At 51.2% G+C, this 27,162-nt stretch overlaps 1 protein-coding gene across 1 annotated transcript; it reads left to right on the top strand.

Annotated features, from left to right (window-relative positions):
• Positions 1–789: 789 nt before the first annotated feature.
• On the top strand, positions 790–27,147 carry DNAI2 (dynein axonemal intermediate chain 2). The gene is made up of 13 exons (XM_073797130.1): positions 790–863; positions 6,215–6,408; positions 7,906–8,067; positions 9,050–9,171; positions 11,351–11,493; positions 12,529–12,642; positions 16,479–16,618; positions 17,743–17,865; positions 21,004–21,227; positions 22,708–22,843; positions 23,516–23,662; positions 24,477–24,704; positions 26,564–27,147. The coding sequence occupies exons 2-13, from the start codon at positions 6,226–6,228 to the stop codon at positions 26,666–26,668; spliced, it is 1,827 nt and encodes a 608-aa protein (XP_073653231.1). The 5' UTR covers positions 790–863; positions 6,215–6,225; the 3' UTR covers positions 26,669–27,147.
• Positions 27,148–27,162: the final 15 nt, after the last annotated feature.

The following is a 27,162-nucleotide window of genomic DNA, read 5'->3' as shown; positions in this document are numbered from 1 at the left end:
GGCACCCTGCCGTGTCAGCTCAGCTGGCCCTCCCAATTATCCTAAGTACTGCCACTGTCCCCTCCCTTTGCCAACGAGGATGGCTGAGTCAGAAAAGGAAAGCAACTAGCCCAAGGTCATGTGATTAGTAAATGGCCAAACTGGGATTTAAACCCATGTTTTCTAGCCCCAAATCCCCTTCTTTTAGTTTACATTATTTCCCCTCATTGCCTTAACCCATGAGAAATTCATTTTATTCATTCATTCATCCATTCAATAAACAGTACATGTTTACAACGTGGCAACCGAGAGCTAAGCTGTGGAAACACCCAGTCCCTACTTTCCAGGAGTTTCCATTCTGGTGCTGTAGTCAGACTTAAGATTATTATACAATGTGCAGGGAATATGGTAGCAGAAAGGAGGCTGGGGATTATAATTCCCATTTAGCAGACGAGGAACTGAAGGAAGGGGTAGTAAAACGACCCGCCGGATTACGAGCAAATAAATAGCAGAGCCCCAACCAGGGCGCAGGACCCGGAGGCGCGCTGAGAACAATTTGCATTTTCTCAGGATCTTGCCAAATGCATATTTGTAGACTCGGATAAGCGCCTTGGCAAAGACTCTACACACGTTTATCATTACCGGTGCTTGACTAACTTGGGAGGGACCGCTTGGCGCTTCCAACATAGCGGGATGGCGGGGGTCACGTGCTCCGGCTCGCCTTCCGCGCAGCGCTGCGCAGCACCGCCCCGCGCCCGGGGCCAGCCAGGGTTGCTAGGCAACGGGTAAACTCCAAGGCTCCGAGCCGTTTGAGAAGCCGGGAAGCCGGCACCGCCGCTCGGGTGCTTCCCCAGCGGCCCAGAGGCAACAGGAACGGACCGAGGGTAAGGGCGGGTGCGAGGAGGACGTCCGCGGCTGAACAGGACAGTGGAGAGTGAATGGGAGGGGGAGTCCCCAAGTGTGAGAACCACCGCTAGTGCAAGAAACTCCTCGTGGGGCGTCCTTCGGGACTAGCTCTGCCGGATGGTGGATTCCTGGACTAGCTCTCCTAGGGTCTCCCGCCCCATCAGTCCTCGCTGCCCTCGATGCTTCCCGAGTCACGGGACCCAGCAAGTTCTAAGCACCCTGCCTCCTGCGCCCCTAGCTGCCAGTCGGGTCCTGATGTGATCTGTCTCCTGGAGGGGACGGGAGACCTCTGAAGGGTTTACAGCTGAATGGATAGAAAATACAGCCTGGGGCTGGGGTGCCGGGAGGCTAAGCCCGTGAAGAGGAGAGCTTTCTGATAAGAACAGAAGACAGGGAATTATAGTGACTGAGCCCCTACTAGGGGACAGGCCCTCTGCATCAGTTTATTCCTCAACCCGGGAGTGGGCATACTTATGCCCCTTAGGGTATCACGCTCAAGGTCACACCGTTAGTTCCTTCTTCCTGCAACAAGTTCAAACTTCATCGTGGTCCCTTGAACCGCAGAAGCGCACTCTTCTCGCAGCTTTCAGAACCAGTGCTTTCGTCTCTTAAACTGTTACCTTTGCTGTGCTTTGCTTTTCAGGCCACAAGAGGAGTGGAGGGAGAAGAGCTCTAGGGGAGAGGCCTGGGGGATCGGGGTCACATCACACATTCAGCATGTGACAAACGGAGTAGGGAGCCCCTCTCTGCACCAGGCACTGGGGATGAATAAAAGACCTCCGTCTTCATTCAAGGGGCCAACACTGTGGTGGGCAGAGGATGTAGACAGGGTCCCGCATCACCCTCCGGTTCTGGGGACCTCCTCCCACCTCTGGCTATCCTCATCCTCCACCTCTTTTTTTTTTTTTTTTGTAATAAATGTATTTATTTATTTGTTTTTATTTTTGGCTGTGTTCAGTCTTCGTTGCCGTGCGCGAGCTTTCTCTAGTTGCAGCGAGCGGGGGCTACTCTACATTGCGGTGGGCGGGCTTCTCATTGTCGTGGCTTCTCTTGTTGCAGAGCACGGGCTCTAGGCACGTGGGCTTCAATAGTTGTGGCACGTGGGCTCAGTAGTTGTGGCTCGCAGGCTCTAAAGCGCAGGCTCAGTAGTTGTGGTGCACGGGCTTAGTTGCTCCGCAGCATGTATGTGAGATCTTCCCGGACCCGGGCTCGAACCCGTGTCCCTGCATTGGCAGACAGATTCTTAACCACTGCGCCACCAGGGAAGCCCTATCCTCCACTTCTTGGAGCTCACTGCTGGTCGACCCAGTGTGAAACAGAGGAAGGGATTCAGGGAGATCAGCCTCTTTTGAAGGCGAGTGAGTCCCTTAGGACCGCAAATTCCAGAAGGAGAACAGACAGAAGAAAGAGGGCAGGAAGCCCCTCCCCCTGCAGTCCTTTGTCCAGCCAGACACAGCACAAAGACTGGGGGCTGCCCCAGGGACACGAGGAAGAGGAGACCTTGTTTCCTTTGTACCACCAGTGAGTCCCGTGGTGAGGGAAGTTGCCGCCCCCCCACCCGCCTGCCTGTGAAAACCCTGCACTGAACTTCTGAGCCACCCTCCACTCCCTCGTCTCCTTGCTTGGGAAACACACGTTCTCTTAAGCCAAAGGAAGTTCTTTTCCAGGAATTACTTTGCTCGCTATCACTGCACAAGACTAGTTTTGTTTCTGTGTTTGGTTAAGGTTCTGATCTGACTGCCCCAGGATGCATATTTGACATTCAGATCCGCACGTCTCCGATTCTGCGCGTTCTTGTGTTTGAGATGCCTGTGGGTCTGAGGTTCCCACGGGTGGGCGATCTCCTCCCCTGAACTCTCAGAGGGCAGCGCTGCTGCTCCCGCCTTCCTTGGAAGCCCCCTCTGCAGACACCCCCGTTCAGGCGCTGCTTGGGGCCGCCCAGCCCCTGAGACTTGTCTCACCAGGGCGGGAAGAGACCTCCTGAGACCCCCAGCTCTGACCTCACCATTCATGTTCGCGCTCCACCAGCTTGCAAGAAAAAGCCCGCTCTGGGTCCTTGAATGAGCTGTCTTCCCATCACCCAGCCAGCCTTTAAATGTCCCCTCTGTCTGCCTCCAGATAGAAAACAATGCCTCTGTTCTCGCTCCTAGCTTGGCCTTAGGAAGCACCAAGAAGGAAATAAAGCTGTTAAGATATGACCTGGGCTGAAAGGATATTTTTGTCTTCCCGGGATTTCCTCATGCTCTTAAGACCCCTCGTGTCCCCTAGGAGCTAGCTGCCTCGTAGCAATTATCTTTTAACAGAGGGAGAGACAGGCAGCCTGTAATTGCCCAAGTCTGGCAGTCCTTGGGGGAGGGGGCGGGGGGGAGGGAGGGGGCGCAGGTGCAGCCCTGTCGTACTGCAGCAGTGTGCTGGCGGACAGGAAGAAGCTAATTGGATGTGCATCCTTTTCCACGAGGCTCTATCTTGTCCATGTCAAATAACCCACGAGGGCAGTGATTTGTGCTTCCGTCCCCACCCTCTGTTCTCCAAGCCATTGTTTTTACCCTTCCCTGGGCAGAAGAGTTTCCAAACCACAAGAAAGAGCGAGAAATACCGCTCTCTGTGAGTCTGGTGCAGTTTGAGTTGTTCTGGGGCTGGGACTGGGCGGTTCGGAGGGTGGTATTGTCTTCAAGGAACAACATAGGTGGATGCAAAGGGACCTAGGGGTTAACCTCCCACCCTCGTCGCCCTGAGGCCTGGTCCCAGGCACGTGCTTCTAGGCTGTCACACAGCTCTTGGCCCTGCATCTCAGGGGGCAGCCGGGACCCACCTGTCTGGTCCTTTGAGGCCCTGGAGGTGGAGTCAGACACATACCTGGCCCTAACAGTCCTCTGGGGTGACTGTGTAAAACACGCGTCGCTAGGCCTCCTCCCACACATGTAAATCAGTGTTTGCAGGAGGGGGTCTGGGAATCTCTTATGTTTTGAATGGACATCCCAGAGGCGAAAAACGTTGGTTGAGAGATTAAGAGCCCTCACTTTATTTATTTATTTTTTTAATTTTTTTTTTAATTTTTTTTTGGATGTTGGGAGTAGGAGTTTATTAATTAATTAATTTATTTTTGCTGTGTTGGGTCTTCGTTTCCGTGCGAGGGCCTTCTCTAGTTGCGGCGAGCGGGGGCCACTCTTCATCGCGGTGCGCGGGCCTCTCACTGTCACGGCCTCTCCTGTTGCGGAGCACAGGCTCCAGATGCACAGGCTCAGTAGTTGTGGCTCACGGGCCCAGTTGCTCCACGGCATGTGGGATCCTCCCAGACCAGGGCTCGAACCGGTGTCCCCTGCATTAGCAGGCAGACTCTCAATCACCGCGCCACCAGGGAAGGCCCTATTTTTTTTTTATTTTTTAAATTAATTTATTTGCTTATTTTTGGCTGCGTTGGGTCTTTGCTGCTGCACGCGGGCTTTCTCTACTTGCGGCGAGCGGGGGCTACTCTTGCGTGGTGCGCGGGCTTCTCACTGCGGTAAGAGCCCTCACTTTACATCGGTGGTTCTCACCCTTGGCTGCAGGCTGGAGTGACGTGGGGCGTTTGTAAAAATACTGCTGAGAGATGATGATTTAGTTAATCTGCAGTTCAACCGAAGCACTGTGATGTTTACAGAGCCCTCCCGGTGTTTCTAAGTGGGTAGCCAGGGTTGAGAATCATTGCTTCGGAGCCAGATGTGTGTGGGTCCTGGCTCTGTTTAGACTTAAGAACTTTGACCTTTGACCAGGTACTTTCTGAACATCATTTTCCTTACCTGTAGAATGAGAATTGTGATACCTATTCGGGGTGTTGTAGTGGGCATGCAATGAGAGTGCCTGTAAGTGCTGTTCACAGCACCTGGGAACTGGTAGGTCTTTAGATATTCTGGACACAGTCCTTCCTCAGATATATGATTTGCAAATATTTTCTCCAAGTCTATAGCTTATCTCTTTATTTTCTTTTTTTAAAAAAATTAATTTATTTATTTTATTTTATTATTACTTTTTTATTTTTGGCTGCACTGGGTCTTCATTGCCGCACGCGGGCTTTCTCTAGTTGCGGCGAGCGGGGGCTACTGTTCGTTGCAGTGCGTGGGTTTCTCATTGCAGTGGCTTCTCTTTGTTGTGGAGCACGGGCTCTAGGCGCACGGGCTTCAGTAGTTGTGGCACGCGGGCTCAGTAGTTGTGGCACACGGGCTTAATTGCTCCACGGCATGTGGGATCTTCCCGGACCAGGGCTCGAACCCGTGTCCCCTGCATGGGCAGGCGGATTTCTAACCACTGTACCACCAGGGAAGCCCTCTCTTTATTTTCTTAATCTTGTCTTTTGGGGCAAGTCGAGAGCAATTCGTGGGAAGGGCCCACGGCCTGTCTGAGACTTCCAGTTAGCAGAGTGAGAAAGCATTTCCTAGCGTTGCATGTGAACCCTGGCTCTGCTGCTGCCCGAGATCTTGCATTTCACCTTCTCAGCATCCTAAGTGTGTCAAGTCTTGGAATGACTGGGTGGCCCAGCCAAGGTCAAGCAGCTGGTGAGTGGCAGGGCCAGAACTTGAAGTCAGGGTCCAACCCAGCCTGCTTTTCAATTTCCCACTGTGCTTTTCACGACCAGTAGCACAAGTCAGAAGGTTTCCCAAAGGTCTAACTCTTCTGCCTGCTTGGGAAGGGGTCTGACCCTCCGTCCTTCTCAGCTGGACTCCCAGCCCTGTCCCCGTTGGAGTGACGTGGAGGGGGAAGAGGTTTCAGTGGGGCTCCCACAGGGTGATGGAGGGTAGAATCCAGTAACCTAGTGGGTGAGCCTTTCTGGCAATCACGTGGTTGGATGGGAGGGTTTCCAGAGAGGCCTGGGGCTCAAATCTATATGCTGTATGATCAGGTCCAGTGTGTGGCAGGGAATTAAGTTCAACATAATCGCCATTAGTATTTCTTCCTGCCTCGCCATAAGCATACTAGCTCAGCAGAAACTGTATCATTTGGTGAGTAAGAGCTCTGGAGTCAGGTAGACCAGCTGTACCACATGTGAGCTATGTGATCCTGGGCAAGGCATTCTGGGTATCTCCAAATATCGGATTCCTCCAAAGTAAAACGGTGATTTTATTGTCCACTTCAGAGGGCAACAGTAAGAACTGAACAAGATGATGCTTAGCCTGTAGTCATCACTCCATAAATTATTTTTTCAAATGCAGATGCAGCATCTGGATAAATCCGTTAGGAACCCTCCCCGCAACCAGATTGGGAACCTGGAGCTGCCCCCGGTGGTAGGGTCCGTGGGGACCGGGAAGCAGCCAGCTGGGACCCCTCACCACACGCCCTCCCTCTGTTCCTGCAGCAGCTGGTACCATGGAGATTGTGTACGTATATGTCAAGAAGCGCAGCGAGTTCGGGAAGCATTGCAACTTCTCCGACCGCCAGGCAGAGCTGAACATCGACATACCGCCCAACCCTGAGCTGGCCAAGCAATTCATGGAGCGGAACCCCGTGGACACAGGCATCCAGTGCTCTATTAGCATGTCGGAACACGAGGTGGGTCCCTGCCCCAGGGGCCGGGCCAGTGGAGGTGTGGTCCGGCAGGGTGGCTGGCCAAGGTAGGCAAGTGGGACTGGGTGGCTCCATCCCCCTGGAAGCCAGTTAGAGTGGACCAGTGAAGATGCTGGAAGTACGAGGGCAGAATCGCTCCCAGACCCACCTGGGTGCCCAGGGTCAGGACAAGGCCCGGTACCAACCACTCCCTGGGCCGGGTGGATGTAAATCAAGATGTTCTCTCTCCCAGGGAATCTGGCCTCACCTCTAAGACTCTTACTAGAGTTGTTTTAGGCATTGGGTGCATCTGGGAGAGATATCTGAGGGAGCCAGGGATTCACACCTATAGGACCTGCTTAGCTTGGGAAAAGGAAAGGGTCCCATAGAAAGTGCCGGTCAGAGTGCCTCCAGGATAAAGGAACTGAGGGTCATGTCACTGTCCAAGCTCCCAGATTTCTCCTGGTCTGTCTGAACCAAGTGATCCGCTCCTGATTATGTCAAGAACTGCTGGGAGAAGATTAGACCGAAGGGGTTAACACAACTGTCATGTCCCCGAGTCAACGGAGTGAAAGTCACACCGCTTTGGCCATCCACTTTGTGGACGGCTCCACTAGCTCACAGTTCAAACAGACTGAGTTTCTTGCTTTCCCAGGGCAAGCTACTGTCATGGGGACCAGGGTGGTTTTGTTCATGGTGTAGCCACCTAAACAAGATGGCGGCCATGAAGACCACACCACGTCGGGGTCTCCTCTGTCAGCAGCTCCACCCTGTTGAAACTTTTAGCTTTTGTGAGAACTGGCTTAAAAAGGAAAAGGAGAAGGGGAGTGACCGCTCAGTGGGTATGCAGTCTCCATCTGGGGTGATGAGAAAGTCCTGGAATTAGATAGTGATCATGATTGTGCAACATTGTGACCCTTCTTAATGCTACTAACTTGTACATTTCAGTCAAAATGGTAGATTTTATGTCATGTGTATTTTACCACAATTTAAAAGATGGGGGAAAACTGGGAAGGAGGAAAAGAGGCACGTTTAAGGGGTCAAACTACACCTATGCCAACCTCCCTACAACAGAGAATGGGCAAAGCAAGTCCACACTCTTAATCGTTTTTGTGTTTCGATCCCTGTGACATTGTGAATGGTAGGGTGGAGAAAGCTTAGTCACGGTTTCCTTTGGGATCTCACAGAACCGATGGGTGGGCTCCTCCGGACCTTTAGGGGTGAGATCAGGTCAGAACTGGATTTTCCATAGCCACTGGCAGCATCTGCAAAGCTGCTAACTCCACAGGGGTGACGCTTTTGTGGCTGCCTGTGACCGCCTGAGGACCAGAAAGTTCCTTGCTGGACCTGAAAATATAGTGGCTTTGGCCAGTGGCACCTCACGGGTCTATCCCTGAGCACTCAGAGCCCAGGGACCCGGGAGCCCTGGGACACTGGTTTGCAGAAGTGGTCAGATGCTTCCACCAGGGCCAGGCGTCTTCTCACCTGTGGCTCTCTGTTTAGGCCAACACAGAGCGGTTTGAAATGGAGACCCGGGGGGTTAATCACATCGAGGGGGGCTGGCCCAAGGATGTGAACCCCCTGGAACTGGAGCAGACGATCCGCTTCCGGAAGAAGGTGGAGAAAGATGAGAACTACGTCAACACCATCATGCAGCTGGGCTCGGTAAGGCTTCCTTTAGCGCCAGTGGTCAGGGCCTCGGCCATCACTCTGCTTCCCCAGCTGCGTGTCAAGCTCAGCAACTGTGGCTCCTCGGGGAAGGACACCAGCTACGTTATGGAACCTTCTGTCTGGGAGCAGGCAGGCAGGTCCACACAGCAGACCAGAAGGTCCAAGGACTGAACGGGCTTTAAGAGGAATCTGAAAAGTGGGAAATCCTCTGGGCAAAGAGACCCCCAAGGAAGCCCACCCAGCAGCTACCTGCCAGTAGGGATCATTCATTCATTCGACACATTTGCATGGAGCTTCTAGTCTCTGCCAGGTGCAGTAGAGATTGCAAAAATGAAATTCACATATATTCTGCCCCAAAGAGTTTATAATCCATTGGAGGCCAAAAACAAATACAGAGGTATCACTGTATAATGTAGAAAGAAAGGCTGTAAGAGAAAAGATGCTCTGCCATTTGCCCCATAAGGAGGGAGAGTTGATTTCCTGCTGAAGGAATCAGGGGAGTCTTCCTGGAAGAGGTGGCACTTGATCTTGAGCTTTTCCTTGTTGGAAATCTGGAATAATGGGGAATGGCCTTCTGGGTGGAGGAAACAGGAGATGGATGCCATATATGGGGTAGTTACTAATTCTGTTTGCCTGGAGCAGTGGTGTTTCTTCACCTTTTTTTCATTGTTGTCCCCCAAGAAGCCTTTTTAGACATCGCCCCACCCCAATGAAAATGTAATACCGTAGGTGTACTATATATTTATGTACTGGATGTATATCTGTACTTTGTATAAAAAAGTAATAATATTTTACCCCCAAGAACCAATTTCCACCCTTTTGGGGGGTAGATGTTGCCCCCATTGAAAATGCATGGGCTGGAAGGATGGGAAAAGACTACTAGATATTTCTCGCCCCTCCCAGACTCCATCTCAGCCCTGGTCAGGCTGAAAGGACCTCCCTTTACTGCTAAGAACTCCCGCTGTATCCTCCTCAGGTCGTGGAGCACTGCATCAAGCAGAATAATGCCATTGACATCTACCAGGAGTATTTTGATGACGAGGATGCGGTGGAGGTGATGGAAGAGGCCCCTTCAGCTAAAACCGTCAGTGTTTTCAGGTACCTCTATAGCCAGGCAGGTGTCTGGCCAATTTCTCTCAGCCCTACGCGTGGGTGCTTCCAAAGGTGACCCCTTGCCAGTCACTCCATGCCATGGGTACAATGCCATCTGTGATCCGAGCTTAATAAGGGACAGAGCAAAATAAAACGCCCAGCAGACAAGTGGTACCTACCCTGAGGGCAGGCCTTGTTGGTAGAAAAGGAGGACAGAGTCTGGGGAAAGACTAAAGCAAATTTGCAAAGCTGTGTACAAGTGTGGTTGATTCATACGCTGTAGAGAATGTATCAAGTACCAAACGTCAGTGATCCGGCTGCACTGTGAGTAAACAAGACCCTTGTCCCAAACTCTCAGGAGTGTGCCTGGAATAACCTCCAAGGACAGCAGAAATTTGACAAAAGAAATCTATCCCACAGACACATGTGTGAAGTCACTGCGTATTCACTGCAGCAGGGTGTGTGCCAGCCAAAGACTGGGAGGAAGCTAAACCCATCGGTAGGGGGCTGGTTCCAGCAGTTCTGGTATGCCCACACTGTTGAATACCACGCAGCCATCAGAATGAATGAGGCAGCTCCTTATGTGCCTGTAGAGAGTTTCCAAGATTTACTATGTGAAACCAAAGCAAAACAAGGGGCAGAACAGTGTGCAGAGAGCACCACTTTTTGTTTAAAATACACCTATATGAAAAAAATAAATAAATAAATAAAATAAAATAAAATAAAATACACCTATATGCATGTGTGCATGTGTGTATGCATACGTGTATACGTGTGTATGTATATATGTGCATGTGTGTGCACGTATACATGTATATGTGTGTATATATGTGCGCGTGTGTGTGTGTGTGTGTACGCTCATAGATGCAGAGAATGCCTGTGATTTCAGACGTGACTAGCCTCAAATGCCAACTCTGGAGGATTCATTTTGCTACCGTGACCCACTGAGGGTCCTGGGAAGTGTTTCACCCAGCCCCAGCATGACCAGTAAGGACTCGTTTCAAGTCGCATAGCTTATAAACAACAGAAATTTATCCCTTAGCCATCTGGAGGCTGAAAGTCTGAGATCAGCGTGCCAGCAATGTCAAGTTCTGTGTCTGGTGAGGACTCACCAGACCCCCTGCAGTGAAAGTGCTGAGTCCTAACCCCTGGACCTCCAGGGAATTCCCAGGACTCACTTTCTAACTCAGAGACAGCCGTCTGCTTGCTGTGAGCTCACAAGGCAGAAGGGGTGAGGGATCTCTGTTGGACCCTCTTTTATAAGGGCACTAATCCCATTCATTAGGGCTCTGCCCTCATGACCTAATCACCTCCCAAAGGCCCCACCTCCTAATACCAGCCCATTGGAGATGAGGCTTCCACATATGAAGTTTGGGGGGATGCCTACAGCACACCCAAAGTTTATAGTTTACATTAGGTTTCACTCTTGGTGTCATACGTTCCAAATGTATTATACAGAATACTTTCACTGTCCAAAAATCCCCTATACTTTACCTATGTATCCCTCCCTGCCCCCAAACCCTTGCCAACGACTGATCTTTGTACTGTCTCCATGGTTTTGCCTTTCCCAGAACGTCATATAGTTGGAATCGTACAACATGTAGCCTTTTTAGATTGGTTTCTTTCACTTAGCAAAATGTGCATTAAGTTTCCACCATGTCTCTTCATGGCCTGATAGCTCATTTCTTTTTCATGCTGAATAATAATGATGTCTGGATGTACCACAGTTTATCCATTTATCTACCGAAGGGCGTCTTGGTTGGTTCCAAGTTTTGGGAATTATGAATAAGACTGCCGTAAACCTCTGTGTTCAGGTTTTTGTGTGGACATGCGTTTTCAACTCAATTGGGCAAATACCAAGGAGCATAATGGCTGAATTCTCCACCCTCCCTCATGGTTTAATATTAATGAGAAATCAAGCCTCAGGCTCGGAACTTTCAGCAAACGAAGACATCAGGCTGAAATTTAATATTTTATTTCCATTGTCTTAATTTTTATTAGCTTTTATTTATGGCTGGTGAGATCAGTTTTCCAATTAAGGGAGTCCTGTCAGCTTTGTTTTTAAAATAAATTTATCTGAGCGAATGTTTAAATATGTATGAATTCTTTTAAGAAAAACTTTAGCAAATACGAAATTTAGGGAGCCCGGGATTTCAGTCTTCTGCCCTCTCTCCCTCCCCTAAAGGGATCCCCAGGAAATTAAGCGGACAGCCACACACATCTCCTTGCACCCCGATGGCAACAGGAAGTTGGCAGTGGCGTACTCTTGCTTGAATTTTCAACGGGCACCTGAGGGCATGAGCAACGAATCGTACATCTGGGACCTGGGTGAGAAGCAGAGGGGTCTGGTAGCCACAGGGAAGGATGAGGGAGTGCGGCAGAGACCTGTGAAAACCCGGGGGGAGGAAGGTAGAAGCAGCGGGACTCTCGTGGGGCTGGTCCCTCACTGGGATGTCCAGGGACCCAGGAGGAAGCCACTGTCTCATCCCTTTGCTGTCTGGGTTCAGGTGCGGCCACGCGGAGCCAGACCAGAAGCAGGAACTCCCTTCACTTCCAGATCCCAGGGCATTCGAGACTAGACCACATGGAGACCCAACTCTGGGTCCCTGAAGAGCATATCAGAAAGAGTCCCCAGCAGACTGAGAAGTGACCCAAGGGGTCCTCACAGGGACGCAGGGACTCACCTCTGTCCCACCCGTCCTAGCACTTTCCCCTGATTCATGGCCAGTAGGGGCAGTGTGTCCACTCGGGAGCACGGTCCGCTGTTGACAGAAGGGCTCACTCCAAGGGCAGAGTCCGGCAGGTAGCAGGTGATTGTGGTCCCCATCCATGCTCTCAGACGTCCCTCGTTGCTGTCGTTGTGAAAATAAACGTTAGCCTTTATTAGCAGGTGTAGGTGCCACGCACAGGACTGAGCACTTAACACTCCTGAGGAGCTCAGTGAGCTCTTAGCGCCGCCCCGTGGGCTGGACTCCATCATTACCCCTGCTGTACAGACAGGGCAGCTGGTTCACACAAGTCAGGGGAGAGTTGACTTTTTGTAAAAGCCTTAAACCTCATTTAATACCGAACCTGGAAAATGGACTAGAATGACAATCACACACACACAATCCTGATTCCCAAAAATAAAACCAGTAGAAGAGCCTCCAGGGCTAGATGCTGGCCACTGAGGACCAGAGCTTGCAGCCTGGAGAGGGGCTTCCAGGCTTCCCCCTGCCACCCCCCACCTGTAAAAGGGGTTAAAGTGTTTGACCCTGTCCTTTTTTTTCCAGGTCTGGTAGAATATATATATATATATATATATATATATATATATATATATATATATATATATATAGTTGTTGTTGTTGTTTTGCTTTGTAGAAAACCCCAACAGGCCAGAAATTGTCCTAAAGCCGTCTTCTCCTCTTGTCACCTTGGAATACAACCCCAAAGATTCCCACGTGCTCCTGGCAGGCTGCTACAATGGGCAGATCGGTAAGGAGGGACCCCCCCCGCCGCAGCCCGGCACTTAACCAGGAGTCAGCCCGAGTCCCCTGCAGGCTCTCAGGCAGCTTGGCCCCTGCTGCTGTCTGGCCAGGGCCCACCTGCCGGGCCAGGCTTGCCATGGAGGACAAAGTGGGGTGGGGACTCCCTGCAGCTTCCAGACGTCAAGGTGAGACAGGTTTTGCTGGTACCTCAGCCGTGTCTTCAGTTGTAGAAGTTCAAGTGAGGCTAAAATGAGTTCACAATAAAAAGTTAAGAAAATTATGGGCCACGTAAAGTCAAGAAACATTTACTGTATGCCTACCCTGAGCTAGGCTAGGTTAGCTAGAGGCAAAGGGGTTATGAGACGACTGGGGAGCTCCATCTCAGGAGATGCAGTCAGGACAACCTACACGGTAATGGGTGTAAGTAATACCAGCTATATAGAGTGAGTCGGGGGGGGAAAGAAAAAAAGAAAAGAATTATAGAACTGGCTAAAACAAGAGGTATGAAGACCATTTACAGGGGCATTCATTCAGTTTAGAAACTGATTCTATCAAAACTTGTTTAAAACCAGTTTACCATCTTGCTTGTTCTTTCATTAATAAGTTAAATAAACCTTCATACATTAAAAAAAAAAAAAAGAATGAATGGGGAAGTGTTACTCCTCTTCTGGTTTTTTTTGGAAGAGTTTGTGGACAGTTGATAGCCATTCTTCTTTAAATATTTGGTAGAATTCACCAATGAAGCCATCTGGTCTGGGGATTTTTCTTATTGGTAGTTTTAAAGTTGAAAATTCAACCTCTTTAATTGTTACAGGTCTTCTCATGTTTTCTATTTCTTCTTGAATCAGTTTTGATAGTTTGTGTTTTTCTAGAATTTTTCCTTTTCGTCTAGGTAATCTAATTTGTTGACACAGTTGTTCATTCTCTTACAATCATTTCATTTCTGTAAGGTTGGTAGTAACATCTCCCATGTCTTTCCTGGTTTTAGTAATTTGAGTGTTCTCTCATTTTCACTTGGTCAGTCTAGCTAGAGGTTGGTAAACTTTGTTTTATTTTCAAAGAACCGACTTTTTATTTTATTGATTTTTCTCTGTTTTTAAACTCTCCATTTCATTTATTTCCATTCCAATCCTTATTATGTCCTTTCTTCTGCTTGCTTTGGGTTTATTTTGCTCTTCTTTTTCTAAATTTCTTAAAGTGGAAGGTTTGATTATTGGTTTGAGGTTTTTAAAAATACAGATATTTACAGTTATACATTTACCTCTAAACACGGCTTTAGCCACACCTAAGTTTTAGTATGTTGTCTTCTCATGTTCATTCATTTCAAGGTATTTTCTAATTTCCCTTTGACTTCTTCTTTGACCCATGGATTATTTAGATGTATGTTGTTTAATTTCTCTATGTTTGTGAATTTTCCGGTTTTCCTTCAGTTATTGGTTTCTAGTTTTATTCTGTTATGGTAAGAAAAGATACCTTGCATGATTTCAATCTTTAAAATCTATTGAGACCTGTTTTATGGCCTAACGTGTGGTCTATCTTGGAGAATGTTCCCTGTGCGCTTGAGGTGAATGTTTTCTGCCTGTTGTCATCTGGAACCAGTAAATCTCACAGACTTTGCTGGGAGGCTCTGTGTGCACACCTTCGACACTCAGCCAGGCATAGTTGTCAACTCTGCCTTATCCACCACACCAAGCCTTAAGGTCAGCCAGAGGTGAAAGCTTAGGGCCTTCTCAGTTCTTTCCTAAGTATGTGTGCAGCCCTGGGAATGCACACAGCCATACCCATGCATGTGACCTTCTAGGTTCCAGGAGCTTTTCAAAACTCCTATGGACTTTCTCCAGCTTCTCCTTTCAAGCTTTTTGCTTAGCTTATTGTTTGCTCCACTTGTTATCCACCACTGTGGGACACTGCAGAGTTAATCAGTTGTCTGCAATCATAATTATTTTCAAAATTGCCTTCTTAAACAGACCTTTTTCACTGGCCAAGCTCCAAGTCAAGGTGAATATAGACAACCTTGCAAGTAGCGGGGGGGTCTTCCAGGGAACCATCAGACAGACAGGTCAAATAATGACAATTCTTGCAATAGGAGACTTTGAAAGAGCTCCAGCTCCATTCTGCTCCATCCCTTGGCTGTCAGGCTAGTGGTTTCTTACCAGGAAGGCAGAATGTTATTTTTCAAGGCTACCATAGAACCGGAGAGTATAGGATCCTAACTAGGGCCCGTCAAAATGCAACAGAACTTACTGTTCTTACCAGGATTCAGCCGTTTTTCTCAGATAAACACTCTGATTTGCTGCCAGCCTTTGGCTAATTTCCAGAGTTCTGAAAAAGTTGATTCTGACCATTTTTGCCAAGGTTCTCTTGGCCTTTATGGAGGAGAGAATTCTCAGAGGTCTTTACTCTGCCATTTTTGCTGGTGGGACACCCAGAAAACTGATGTCGGTATCCCTGGTGAGCTCAGAAGAAACCTGCCCACGTGGGCCCTGAAGGTTTCTGCCTGCCCTTCACCTCTGGCCTTGAAGTAACCAAACAATTATTCCTCCTGTCTGCATCCCGGGCCAGACTCAGCTAGACATGACAAGGGCTCCCCTTCCCTCCTGTCTTCACGAGCTCTCCTAATGTTCCCCTCTCGCTCCAGGAGTAGGGGCCGGAATGGCTGGGACTCCTCTCAGCACCTCTCTGTGGCCAGGCTGCCTCCTGGCCTCCTAGCCTCCTGAGGCCTCTCATCTCCCTCTTAGACCTGCCGCCTCCTCTCCAGGGGAGCTCCTGGGTTATGAAATAGACGTGGGCTCCCATAAACCTCCTGCAAATTTATCTGGGTGCCCAGGCTCTAAAAGACTGAAGCAAAGCCACTTGGCCATGATTTATTCAGGAGCCCTGCCTCGCTCATCATTCATAACCCCTTTCAGTGGTTCTTCATGCCAGCTCAGACCAGCCCAGGCTCTGGGGCTCTGCTGTCTGTAAGAAAGACATGGTGGGACCCACCCTGGAGTACTGCTTTGCCCAAGCAGAGCGAGCTTAGCTAAGAAAACCTGGTTCTGGGCCAGACGGGTCCAGGGTCAAATGCCTTGGACTTGGATTCCATAAATCAAGACTTATGGATCGTGGACTTTTGTTGTTGCTTTACAAAACCAGCTTTCCTAGAAACAGCTCTGAGTAATAGGGTGGGTCCTCGCCATACACTCGTGGGAAAATGAAAACAGAATCCACTGGGACAAAATAATAGGTAAGCTTCAAGTCTTTCTTGGTAAAACAGAAGAAGCGACGTACTAATTATGAATCAGCAGAAAGGATAAATCTCCCTCTGTTTCTTTCCGATCAGATGCAGCAAAGGTACAGAGGCGAAAAGGGAATGAGTGGATGCAGCAGGAGCGATTTGCATAGATGTTTTTACTTCCCAGAGCCTTTCCCTGGGGTGGAAGTGCTCTTCTTTCTTTGCCTGGCTCACTCCAACCCGAGGCTCTTCCTCAGTCTTAGTTCCTTCTCACTTCCTCCAGGAAGCCTTCCCTGACTGCCTCCATGTGTCTCCTCCTGGAGCAATCACAGCACGGGCTGTACTTGCAGATTTCCCTTCCTGTCTCCCAGGGACTGTGGCTGTCTGAATCCCAGTGGCTTCCCCAGTGCCCAGTGTGATGCTCAACACGTGTTAGGGGCTGTGTGGAACGGATGAAGCACGCTTTGGGGGCTGGTAGGAAATTCAGGCGGGTTTGAACTTAGCCCCGCTTCTAAAAAACCACATACCTGCCAGACCAAGGCAAGCAGCATCCCTCTATCCCGTGCTCCCTGCACTAAGAAAGGAAGCCTGTGCCCCCATCACAGCCCCTTCATGTTCTTCCCCGCCAGCCTGTTGGGACACCCGGAAGGGCAGCCTGGTGGCAGAGCTGTCCACCATCGAGTTCAGCCACCGAGACCCTGTTTACGGCACCATCTGGCTGCAGTCGAAGACGGGCACCGAGTGCTTCTCAGCGTCCACGGACGGGCAGGTACCCACCAGCCAGGCGCTGTGGGGGGCGAGGGGGTGGGGATCAGAGCAGTTGCCCGGCCTCCCGCTGAATTACCTAAGCATGTTTCCTTTTCGTTCCATTTTTAAATTGAATAATAGGTAATACATGCACGTGGAGCAAGATCCCAAAGGTACAAAAGGGCAGACAGTGAACGCCTTCCTCCCACCTCTACCTTCAAGCCTCCCAGTCCCCCTCCCTGTAGGCGCCCACCGACATCAGCCTCCAGGCTCCGCGTCTGCACACGGAAGCAAGCGTGTCTGTCTTCGCTCTCTTTCTGTGCACCTTGCACGTTCATCTGCACTTGACGTTTTTTTTGTTTGTTTGTTTTTGTTTTTGTTTGCGGTACGCGGGCCTCTCACTGTTGCGGCCTCTCCCGTTGCGGAGCACAGGCTCCGGACGCGCAGGCTCAGCGGCCATGGCTCACGGGCCCAGCCGCTCCGCGGCATGTGGGATCTTCCCGGACCGGGGCACGAACCCGTGTCCCCTGCATCGGCAGGCGGACTCCCAACCACTGCGCCACCAGGGAAGCCCTGACGTTTTTCATTTAGCATGTCTTGAAGATGATTTCATATATCGTAAAGCGCTGCCCCATGCCTGCTAAGGACTTAATAAATTATGGGTATGCTGTAATTTGTTTAAATGGATTTTAATATTTTGTAGTTACCAGAAAAGGTGGCAGAGAGTGTGTTTGTATATAGATTACCGCACACATGTGAAGTATACGTTCCTGGCGGTGGGATTTCTGGGTCAAAGCATGTGTGCATTTTGAATGTGGCTATATATTGCCCTGCTGTGAGGAGACTTTAAGAATACAGACTCCAGGGCCCACATCTGGCAATTCTCCTTCAGGAGGTCTGGGGTGAGGCCCTGGCATCTGGATTTTAGGAAGCTTGCTCATGACGCTGATAATTAACCAGGCTTGGGACTGTGGCCAAAAGGAGTGATTCTCAAAGCATGTTTGTCCCCTCGGGTTGCTGGTAGTCTCTGTCAGAGACCCCTTTGGCCCCAGTGACTGGCCCCAAAAAGGGGGAGGGGGTAGAGAAGGCAAAAGTCAGGAGAATTGCGGGACCTCAGGCCTCAGAGTTGGCCCCTCCTCCCATCAGGTCATGTGGTGGGACGTCCGGAAGATGAGCGAGCCCACCGAGGTCGTCATCATGGACATCACCAAAAAGGAACTGTTGGAGCGTGCCTTGGGGGCCACCTCCCTGGAGTTCGAGGCTACTCTGGTGGGTGTCCCTTCCTCTCCCTTTCCTGACTTCCACTGCCAGGGCAGCCAAAGCCAAGGGCAGACCCGTGGCTACTGTGTCAGATGGACCCTGAGGCTGCTTCTCACCTTGGGCACTGGACCATCCTCCTGTGGTCCTCCTAGACCTGTGTGGTCTTTACAACCACTTTCCAGCAGGGGGCAGCAGAGCAGAGGAAGGAGGCCATTCTAATTCACTCAAGAGTCGCCATTTGGCTAGTGTCCAGGCTGATCTGAAGGCAAGCTTTCTGAAAGGACAGGATTCCAGAGAGGCCCCATTCTATGAGAAGAGCCCTGTCCACAACCAGCATTCACAGGCCAGGCTCCAGCTCTGTCCCTGCCTCACGTGGGACCCTGGGCCGGTGGCTTCACTTCCGTGGGGAAAGAAGAGGTGTTGGAGAGGAAAATGAGATCAGAGGAGGCTCCTTGGCAAACCAGAGCACGGGCCTATGATGGCATTTAGTAACTGAGAAGGAACAGTAAAGAAATATCAAAGTGGTAATGTGTTTGTGTCTGAGGAGGGAAGCTTCTAGAAGCTGCAAATGAAGACTCCCTCCAAAGCAAGAAAACGACCTTTCCAGATGGCTCTTGGCCTGGCTCCCCCTTGGGATTGTCACTGGTTTGCTTCCAGGCCGTGTGACATCATTCCCAGGCCCTTAGGAGGTGGAGGTGTGCTGGCCTCACCCCTGCCCTGGGAGTCCCCCCACCCACCCCCCAGGCTGGGGGATCAATGTGGTGGATGAGGTGGAAGACAGTTTTACTGACCCCCTCAGCCCTGGGCATGGAGTCACAGTGGGGAGGACTCAGAAAAGCATTCTGTCCTCGAATCAGAGATTTAGTCCAAGTGCTAGGTGCAATGACCTCAGTGCCACTAGCCCTCACCTCTCCCACACTGTGTGCTGGACCCTTGTCACTGCCTTACGTGATGAGCTTGTGTGATCACCCATGACCGTCTTGTGAGGTGATGTGATTATCCCTACTTTGCAGATAAACAACTTCATCTTAGGGAGGTAAGTCCCATGCTCTAGAACACGGGGATGCTGGGGCTCAAACCGAGGGCTCTGACCCCAAGGCCCAGGCTCTCCACCCCGTGCCCCGCCAAGGAGTCTGAGGCATGATGGGCCACCGGGACCTGGGCAGTTTATCTCCCTTACTAGCTTGCAGAAGCCCTGGAGTTGACTTTATTCCTTACTTTTCTGGGACTCTCGAGCTGTGTCTCTTTCTTTTCCTTTTTTGTTTTTTTGTTTGTTTGTTTGTTTAATTTTTATTGGAGTATAGTTGATTTGCAATGTTGTGTTAGTTTCTGCTCTACAGCAAAGTGAATCAGTTATACATAATACATATGTCTACTCTTTTTTAGATTCTTTTCCCATGTATGTCATTCCAGAGCATTGAGTGAGCTCCCCGTGCTACACAGAAGGTCCTTGTTATCTATTTTGTATATAGTAGTATGTATACATTAATCCCAAACTCCTAATTTATCACTTCCCCACACCTTTCCTCCTTGGTAACCATAAGTTTCATTTCGATATCTGTGAGTCTGTTTCTGTTTATAAATAGATTCATTTGGGTTTTCTTTGTTTTGTTTTGTCTTTAAATATTTATTTATTTAGGCTACGCCGGGTCTTAGTTGCGGCAGGTGGGATCTTTAGTTGCGGCATGCGAGCTTCTTAGTTGCAGCATGAGGACTTTTAGTTGCGGCATGCACGTGGGATCTAGTTCCTGACCAGGGATCGAACCTGGGCCCCCTGCACTGTGAGCACGCAGTCTCCCTAAATAGGTTCATTCGTATCATTTTTTAATTAGATTCCACATATAAGTGATATCATAGAATATTTGTCCTTGTCTGACTTACTTCACTTAGTATGATCATCTCTGGGTCCATCCATGTTCCTGCAAATGGTATTATTACGTTCTTTTTAACGGCTGAGTAATATTCCATCGTATATATGTATCACATCTTCTTTATCCATTCCTCTGTTGATGGGCATTTAGGTTACTTCCATGTCTTGGCTATTGTAAATAATGCTGTAGTAAACATTGGGGTGCATGTATCTTTTCGAATATATGCCCAGAAGTGGGATTGCTGGATCATATGGTAGTTCTATATTTAGTTTTTTAAGGAACCTCCATACTGTTCCCCACAATGATTGTACCAATTTACATTCCCACCAACAGTGTAGAAGGGTCTTCACTTTCCTTTGACCCTCCAATTTGTAGCCCAGTTGTTCTTTTTAATTGTAGTAAAAACAAAAATAAAATACACGTAATGTAAAATGTACCATCTTAACCATTGTTAAATACACTTACATTGTGGGCTCTCCCGAGCTTTTTCATCTTACAAAACTGACACTCTGTACCTTTTAATCAACACACTCCCCATTTTCCCCTCCCTTCAGCCCCTTCAACTTTCTGTGTCTATGAATTTACCTCCTCCGGGTACCTCATTTCAGTGAACACTTCCTGCGTTTGTCTTTTTGTGATGAGCTTTTTTCACTTAGTACAATGTCCTCGAGGTTTACCAGCATTGTAGCACGTGGCAGAACTTCCTTCCTTTCTGAGGCCAAATAATATTGCATTGTACGGGCAGAGACCACATGCCGCTCACATGTCGATGACACTTGGGTGTTGTGAATAAAGATGCTATGGACACGGGTGTACAATGTAGACCAGCTTTGCCGGGAGTAGTAGTTGGAGGCTGGAGGGAGCTCTTCTCGATCCATGTTTTACGTTATTGATTCAATCATTTACTTTATGTGTAAACATTCAGGATCTTTATGGCAAAATGCTTAGTGGACACAGTGAGGCTCCACGAAGAGGGCTGGTGATGAGATTCTCCAGGGACCAGAAGAGTCGGGGGGGGCTTCATTATTTGTGGGGCCCTTGGGCAGGTTTAAAGAAGTGTGGGATCTGATCCAGCGCAAGAGTGCGCGCAGCTACCTAGAAGGGGGCGGGGCACAGCGCGAGCAGAGGCTTAAACCGAAGGCACGTTCAGCACCTTTGGACCCCCAGCCGTCCTGCCGCTCCACCACCCTGACTCCGGAAAACCGCTCGCCTTGCCAGCTAAACCCTGAGCTGATGTTCCATGGAGCCTTTCGCTCACGTGTCACCCCCTCCACAGCCGACCAAGTTCATGGTGGGCACGGAGCAAGGCATCGTCATCTCCTGCAACCGCAAGGCCAAGACACCGGCTGAGAAGATCGTGTGCACCTTCTCGGGCCACCATGGCCCCATCTATGCCCTGCAGCGAAACCCGTTTTACCCGAAGAACTTTCTGACCGTCGGCGACTGGACCGCCCGCATCTGGTCAGAAGACAGCCGGGAGTCGTCCATCATGTGGACCAAGTAAGGGGGGACGCTGGGGCGGGAGAGGGATGTGGGGGTTGGAGGGGACAGAGGGGGCCCAGCCCAACCCAGGAGTGCTCTGAGCCTCTCTGTGTCCACCCATAAAATGGAGAAAACACTTCTCCACGAACAGCCAAGCTTACGCTGGGAAGTGGCTTGATTCAGCCCCTTCCCAAAGGAAGGTGCTTCAAACTGCACGTTCATCTGTCGATGGACATTTAGGTTGTTTCCATGTTTGGCTATTGTGAATAGTGCTGCAGTGGACATGGGCGGGCAGGTATCTCTTCGAGATCCTGATTTCAATTCCTTCGGCTAAAGACCCAGAAATGGGATTGAGGACCCTCCACACTGTTCTCCATAGCGGCTGCACCAATGTACACTCCCACTAACAGTGCACGAGGGTTCCCTTTTCTCCACACCCTCTCCAGCTCTCATCTTTTGTTTTTCTAATAATTTAACCATCCTCACAGTTGTGAGGTGATATCTCATTGTGGTTTTGATTGCATTCCTCTGGTGATTAGTGATGTTGAGCACCTTTTCGCATACCTGTTGGCCATCTGTATGTCTTCTTTGAAGACCCATATGTCTGGGTCCTTTGCCCATTTTTTTAATCGGGTTATTTGGTTTTCTGCTATTGAATTGTATGAGTTCCTTATATATTTGGGATATTAACCCCTCATCGGATATATGGCTTGCAAATATTTTCCTTAGGTTGCCTCTGCATTTTTTAAATTTATTTTTTAATTAATTAATTTATTTATTTTAAAATGTTTAATGGCGTAGAGTTGATTTACAATGTTGTGTTAGTTGCCTTTTCATTTCGTTGACTGTTTCCTTTGCTGGGCAGAAGCTTTTTAGGTTGATGTAATCCCACGTGTTTGTTTTTGCTTTTGTTGCTCCTGCTTTTGGTGCCATACCCAAAAGGTCATTGCCAAGGTCATTGCCAAGGCCAATGTCAAGGAACTTTTCCACTACATCTTCTTCTAGAAGTTTTATGGTTTCAGGTCATACGTTTTAGCCTTTAATTCATTTCGAGTTGATTTTTGTCCACAGTATAAGATAAGGGTCCAATTTCATTCTTCACTGCAGAAATCGTTGAAAATCTAGGTTAGACCAAGTAGGAAGTATAACACTCTCTTCATCTCAGTAGCATGAACTTTTCTGGGCAACTTTTCTTTCCTCCGACTCCTCTCAAGTGAGTCTCACGGCTGGGGGACTGGGCCCAAGCCTGTGCCCCGGAGTTGGCTGTGGAAAACGCCAGTGACCAGCCCCTGGGAAGGACCCCACCCAAAACCCTTTATAGGGCAAACTGTGAGCTGTGGGTGGCGAGGCTGGCGTGGCTAGAAGTCAGACACAAGAAAGAACTTCCTGCCCAGCAATGAAACCCTGGAGCCGGGGTGGGGCTGGATGAGTAGGGCTGCGGCTCTCCATCCCTCCCAACCACAGAGGTCCCTGACCAGCGGCACCCGGCTCCCAACAGGTACCACATGGCTTATCTCACTGATGGTGCCTGGAGCCCGGTGAGGCCAGCGGTTTTCTTCACCACCAAGATGGACGGGACCTTGGACATCTGGGACTTTGTGTTCAAGCAATGTGACCCCGCCCTCAGCCTGAAGGTCACGTGCACCTGCCTCCCCATGCACCCAGGCCCTCAGACTCTGGTGGCACAGCAGAATCACCTGAGGGGAATTAAAAAAGGAGAAAAGCAGATGCCCGGCCTTTCCTCCCGCCAGGCCTGTTCCTTCAGAAGCCAGGGCGCAGGCTTCTGGCAGCTGACCCCTTCCAGCCTGAGCTAACGTTATCCTATCAGCAAAGCCAGAGCAGAGACCTGCAGGCTAGGGCCGTGGAAAAGCGCGGGGCTGGGGAAACTGCAGAATGAAAGTGGGACTGAAGGGACTTCCCTGGAGGTCCAGTGGTTAAGACTCCATTCTCCCAATGCAGGGGCCACGGGTTCGATCCCTGGTCGGGGAACTAAGATCCCACGTGCCCAACAGTGCAGCAAAGAAAAAAAAAAAGAAAGAAAGTGGGGCTGGACTGAAGGGGTGGGTGAGGGGGGGCAGGCTGAGACAGAAGATGAGGCTGGGGGTGAAGGGTTTTACAGCCAGTCGTAGAGTGTGAACTTCATCCTGTGGGTTGAGGCTGGGGTCCCCCTCAATGGGGGGAGTCACCAAGGGTGTCTGAATGGGGCTGCTTGGCTAAGTCTCCCCAGGAGCCAGATAATCAGACCAACAAAGGGTGACATTGCTCCACTCTCCTCCCTCACCCGGGTCTGCCTGACCCTCCAACAGGTGTGTGACGAGGCCCTCTTCTGCCTCCGGGTACAGGACAATGGATGTTTCATTGCCTGTGGCTCCCAGCTGGGGACAACCACGCTGCTGGAGGTCTCGAATGGGCTGTGCACCCTGCAGAGGAACGAGAAGAACATGGTTTCCTCGGTAGGTGCGGGCCCTGGGTGAGGTGCGCACCAGCTCCTGTTCTGACCTGGCCCCCTGGCCGAGCGGGCCAGTCAGGGAAGAACAGATGCCCTTTTCTGTCACCTCCTGGGAAATGGATGGATATTTGGGGGTGGATCAGGAAATGAGCCCGAGAAATGGATGTTGGGAATGTCTGAATCCACCCTGGCTTCACTACTCAGTAGCCAAGTGGCCCTGGGCAAGTCACTTTACCTCTCCAAGCTTCAGTTTTTTTCAGCTGCGAATCCAAGTGGTTTGACTCGGTCCGTTTGTCTAGTTTCAAACAACATACCTTTGGGGCAGCAGAACCTGTCCAAGGAAGGCTTAGCAGAATGCCTGTAGAGAAGACAGCTGGAAGGGGACCGTCCTGGGGAAGGGGCCCTGGGGGCTGAGATCCATCCACCCTGGAGGTGCCTCCCCAGAACCGTGGGGCACACAGAGAAATTGAAAACCCCTGGTGCCGAGACCCTGGGAGACCCTCCTGGCCCTGCCTGAGATTGTGGTCCCACCCATGAACTCGTCCTCTGTGGGCCCAGGCCGCCATGTTGCGCAGCCCCAGAGGGTGTTCTTCACGCCTGCATCCGTGTTCTTGGAATTCCTTGGAACTGAGTAACTTGGCACCCCTGCTCCTGCCTCCCAAGCCCCATATTTAGCCCCCCTTTCTTGCCATTAGCCCGGAGTACAGGCCTCTGTGTGGGCTGCTTGGAGTCGAGCAAGGAGAACCCACCTGGCGCCCGTGCTGGGAGCCAGCGCCGCCTGCCCGCCCCTCCCACGGCCTCTTTGTCCCTGTGCACAGATATTTGAGCGTGAGACCCGGCGGGAGAAGATCATGGAGACCAGGCACCGTGAGATGCGACTGAAGAAGAAGAGCAAGGCGGAGGGCAGGGAAAGCTACCCGAGCGAAGAGAAGCCTGCCTTGAACCCGGAGCAGCTGGTCACCGAGGCCGAGGAGGAGTTCTTCAATGTTATCTTCACGGAGCTGAAGAGGAGGGAGGCGGAAGCCATGAAGGAGAAGCCCAAGCCTGTAGGGGCCTTGCGCGGGCTCGGGGTGGCGTGGCCGGGAGGGAGCCGCGGCCCCCGGGCTGCCTGCTTGCTGACCTCGGGCGACCGCGAGCAAGTGGCCTCACTGGGTGGACCTTCATTTGTGCATCTGGCGAGTGGGAGGAATTACCCCCTTCCTCCAGAGGAATCCTGAGTCTCCAAACACCCTTCCTCCAGAGGAATCCTGAGTCTCCAAACACCAAACACCCCAAAATCCTGAGTCTCCAAACACCCTCCCTGAGTGCAGGAGCCGTACCCTGGGCTGCTTGAAATCCTCTCCCCACCACGATGGGGACCTTGAACGTGCATGTGACCCGGGCTATGTGAGCCATCAGAGAAGAGGGAGCCTGGAGGCCCCGGGAGGAGGGGGCAGTGAGATCCGTGATGACCCCTCCTGGCATCGGGGGGGGAATTTGTCCTGAGCTCAGCCATCCATGGCCCCGGCTCCAAAGCACCTTCTAGCTGTATCGCCCGGGCCCATCACTTCACTTCCTGGTTCCTTAATTTTCATCTGGAAACTGAGGAGATGGAGTGATAAAGGTAGTGTCACCTTCCAGGCCCTCTTAGGTACCAGGGGACGAAGAAAAAGGCATGGTCTGTCTGGGCCATTGTCTTTAGGGGCCCACAGATAAGACGCTAAGATGTGAACGAGTGAAAGCACAACACAGAAGGGAAAAGAACAAGCGAGCGTGGGCCAGCGTCTGCCCTTGTAAGCAAGATTGGCTGCCTAGTTAGGGAAGGAAGGAAAACATGGGGCCCCCAGTTCAAAAGTATTGAGAAGTTCAAGGGACTTCCCTGGCGGTCCAGTGGTTAAGACTCCGCGCTTCCACTGCAGGGGGGTGCGGGTTCGATCCCTGGTCACGGAACTAAGATCCCTCAGGCCTCCTGGCCAAAAAAAAAAAAAGTGTTGAGAAGTTCAAGACAGTGGCAGCAGACACTAAAGCAAGCGTGGAGCCCTGGTCAGCAAAGGCCGCGTGGCCGCTCAGGGCGCCGGCCCATGAAGCCGGCCCGTGTGTCCAGTTCTCGGGCACCGATGGAGAGACAGGGGGACGGAAGGTGGGTGAGCACAGAGCAGCCCACTGGCTCCATCCCGTGACTACTCACCATTTCTGGCTCTCTCCCGCTGGGTCTAGAGACAGGCTGTGGTTTCTTTGGGCGCATTTTGCATTTGGGAGTACTCGGATCTGAGCGGCTCTATTCTCACACCATCTGGTGGTACAGTGGGGCTGAGGCGAGGCTGGAGTCCTGCCTTTCTGACCCACAGCGCGGGCTCCTCCCACCCATCCCCCCGGGCCCTCCAGCCCTCCAGCAGGTGATGCTGACACCCTGCAATGTGGCCACTGACTCCGTGTCTGCTGCTGGACAGCCCCAGATGTGCTCCGCACAGCAGCGTGCACACTGGATGGAGAAGCTGATCCTCAGGGGTTAAGCTACAGAACCTGGCCCCCTCCTTCTGCCCACCACACGCTTCCTGCCTGTCTCTGCGTCTCCGCAGTTGGCCAGACATTCTGGGGTCAGAGCTAAGAAGGCACTGCTGGGTCCTCACATCCATTATCTCTAATCCCAGCCACAGCCCTGCAGGGAGTCATGTCCCCTTTACAGGGGAGGGGACCAAGGAGACTCAGGAGGAACTAGCTCGAGGTGGCCCAGGCAGCAAGCGGCAGGTGCCCGAGGCCGTGCCCACCATCCGTACCCGCAGGTGTCGAGCGCCCGCTAGGCTCTCACGGCCGTGGTGCTGGCAGCGTGGTCTCCTGGGTGCCCAGCAACCCAGGCTCAGGGGTTAACCTCCCGGGTGCAGGGAGGCCTGCCCTCCACCAACAAGTCTATGCTGTCTTTCCATAGCTGAAACTACCAAGTCTGCAGACAGAAGATGAGGTGGAGGGAGAGGAACAAGGGGAGGAAGAAAGAGACGGTGAAGAGAGTCCAACCTTGGAAGGCCAGCCTTGATCGGAGCCCCGCTCACACACGTACCTGCTTCCCACCTCTCGGCACTGCCCTGGTTTTACAAGTCGGGGTGCTGACGCCCTCCCTTAAAGGGTCTCCGGGGTAAGGGAGGGCTGGAGGAGCAAAGGGGCCCCAACCCAGCCCCCATGCCCCACAGATCCCCGGTCCCCGGTGACTCCCTGAGCCCAGCCCCAAGAGACCCCTCGGAGGGAGGGAAGGGGCAGGGTTCAATCCCGAGCTGGTCCCCTGGTCTCAGCCACACCGCAGCCAACCTCACCCAGGTCCCCCGGCCCTCCCTGTTCCCTTGGATTGAGCTTTGCAAGGGCTTTCCCGACAAGCATCTTCCTTCACAAGCTCGCAAAACCTCCGCTGGGCTTGCCGTGGCCGTGGCCGGGCCTCGGGAAGGCCTGTGGGTGCGGGAAGCGGTCTCTCCTTCTTCCTTACTGACCTTCCGCACCCATACATGACTGGGGAACAGAAAGTCTGTCCACTTCTAA

Source organism: Tursiops truncatus, chromosome 20, assembly GCF_011762595.2.
Source record: "Tursiops truncatus isolate mTurTru1 chromosome 20, mTurTru1.mat.Y, whole genome shotgun sequence".
In the NCBI taxonomy this organism is placed as follows: Eukaryota; Metazoa; Chordata; class Mammalia; order Artiodactyla; family Delphinidae; genus Tursiops; species Tursiops truncatus.
The sequence above is the reverse complement of the archived record's forward strand: the minus strand, read 5'-3'. Positions and strand labels throughout refer to the sequence as shown.

Excerpts from the sequence above, each read along its gene's own strand:
- DNAI2 (XM_073797130.1), top strand. The coding sequence starts at position 6,226 with ATGGAGATTGTGTACGTATATGTCAAGAAGCGCAGCGAGTTCGGGAAG. Across the intron at positions 9,172-11,350 it reads AAAACCGTCAGTGTTTTCAG|GGATCCCCAGGAAATTAAGC; the intron begins GTACCTCTATAG and ends CCTCCCCTAAAG. Across the intron at positions 16,619-17,742 it reads CAGCGTCCACGGACGGGCAG|GTCATGTGGTGGGACGTCCG; the intron begins GTACCCACCAGC and ends TCCTCCCATCAG.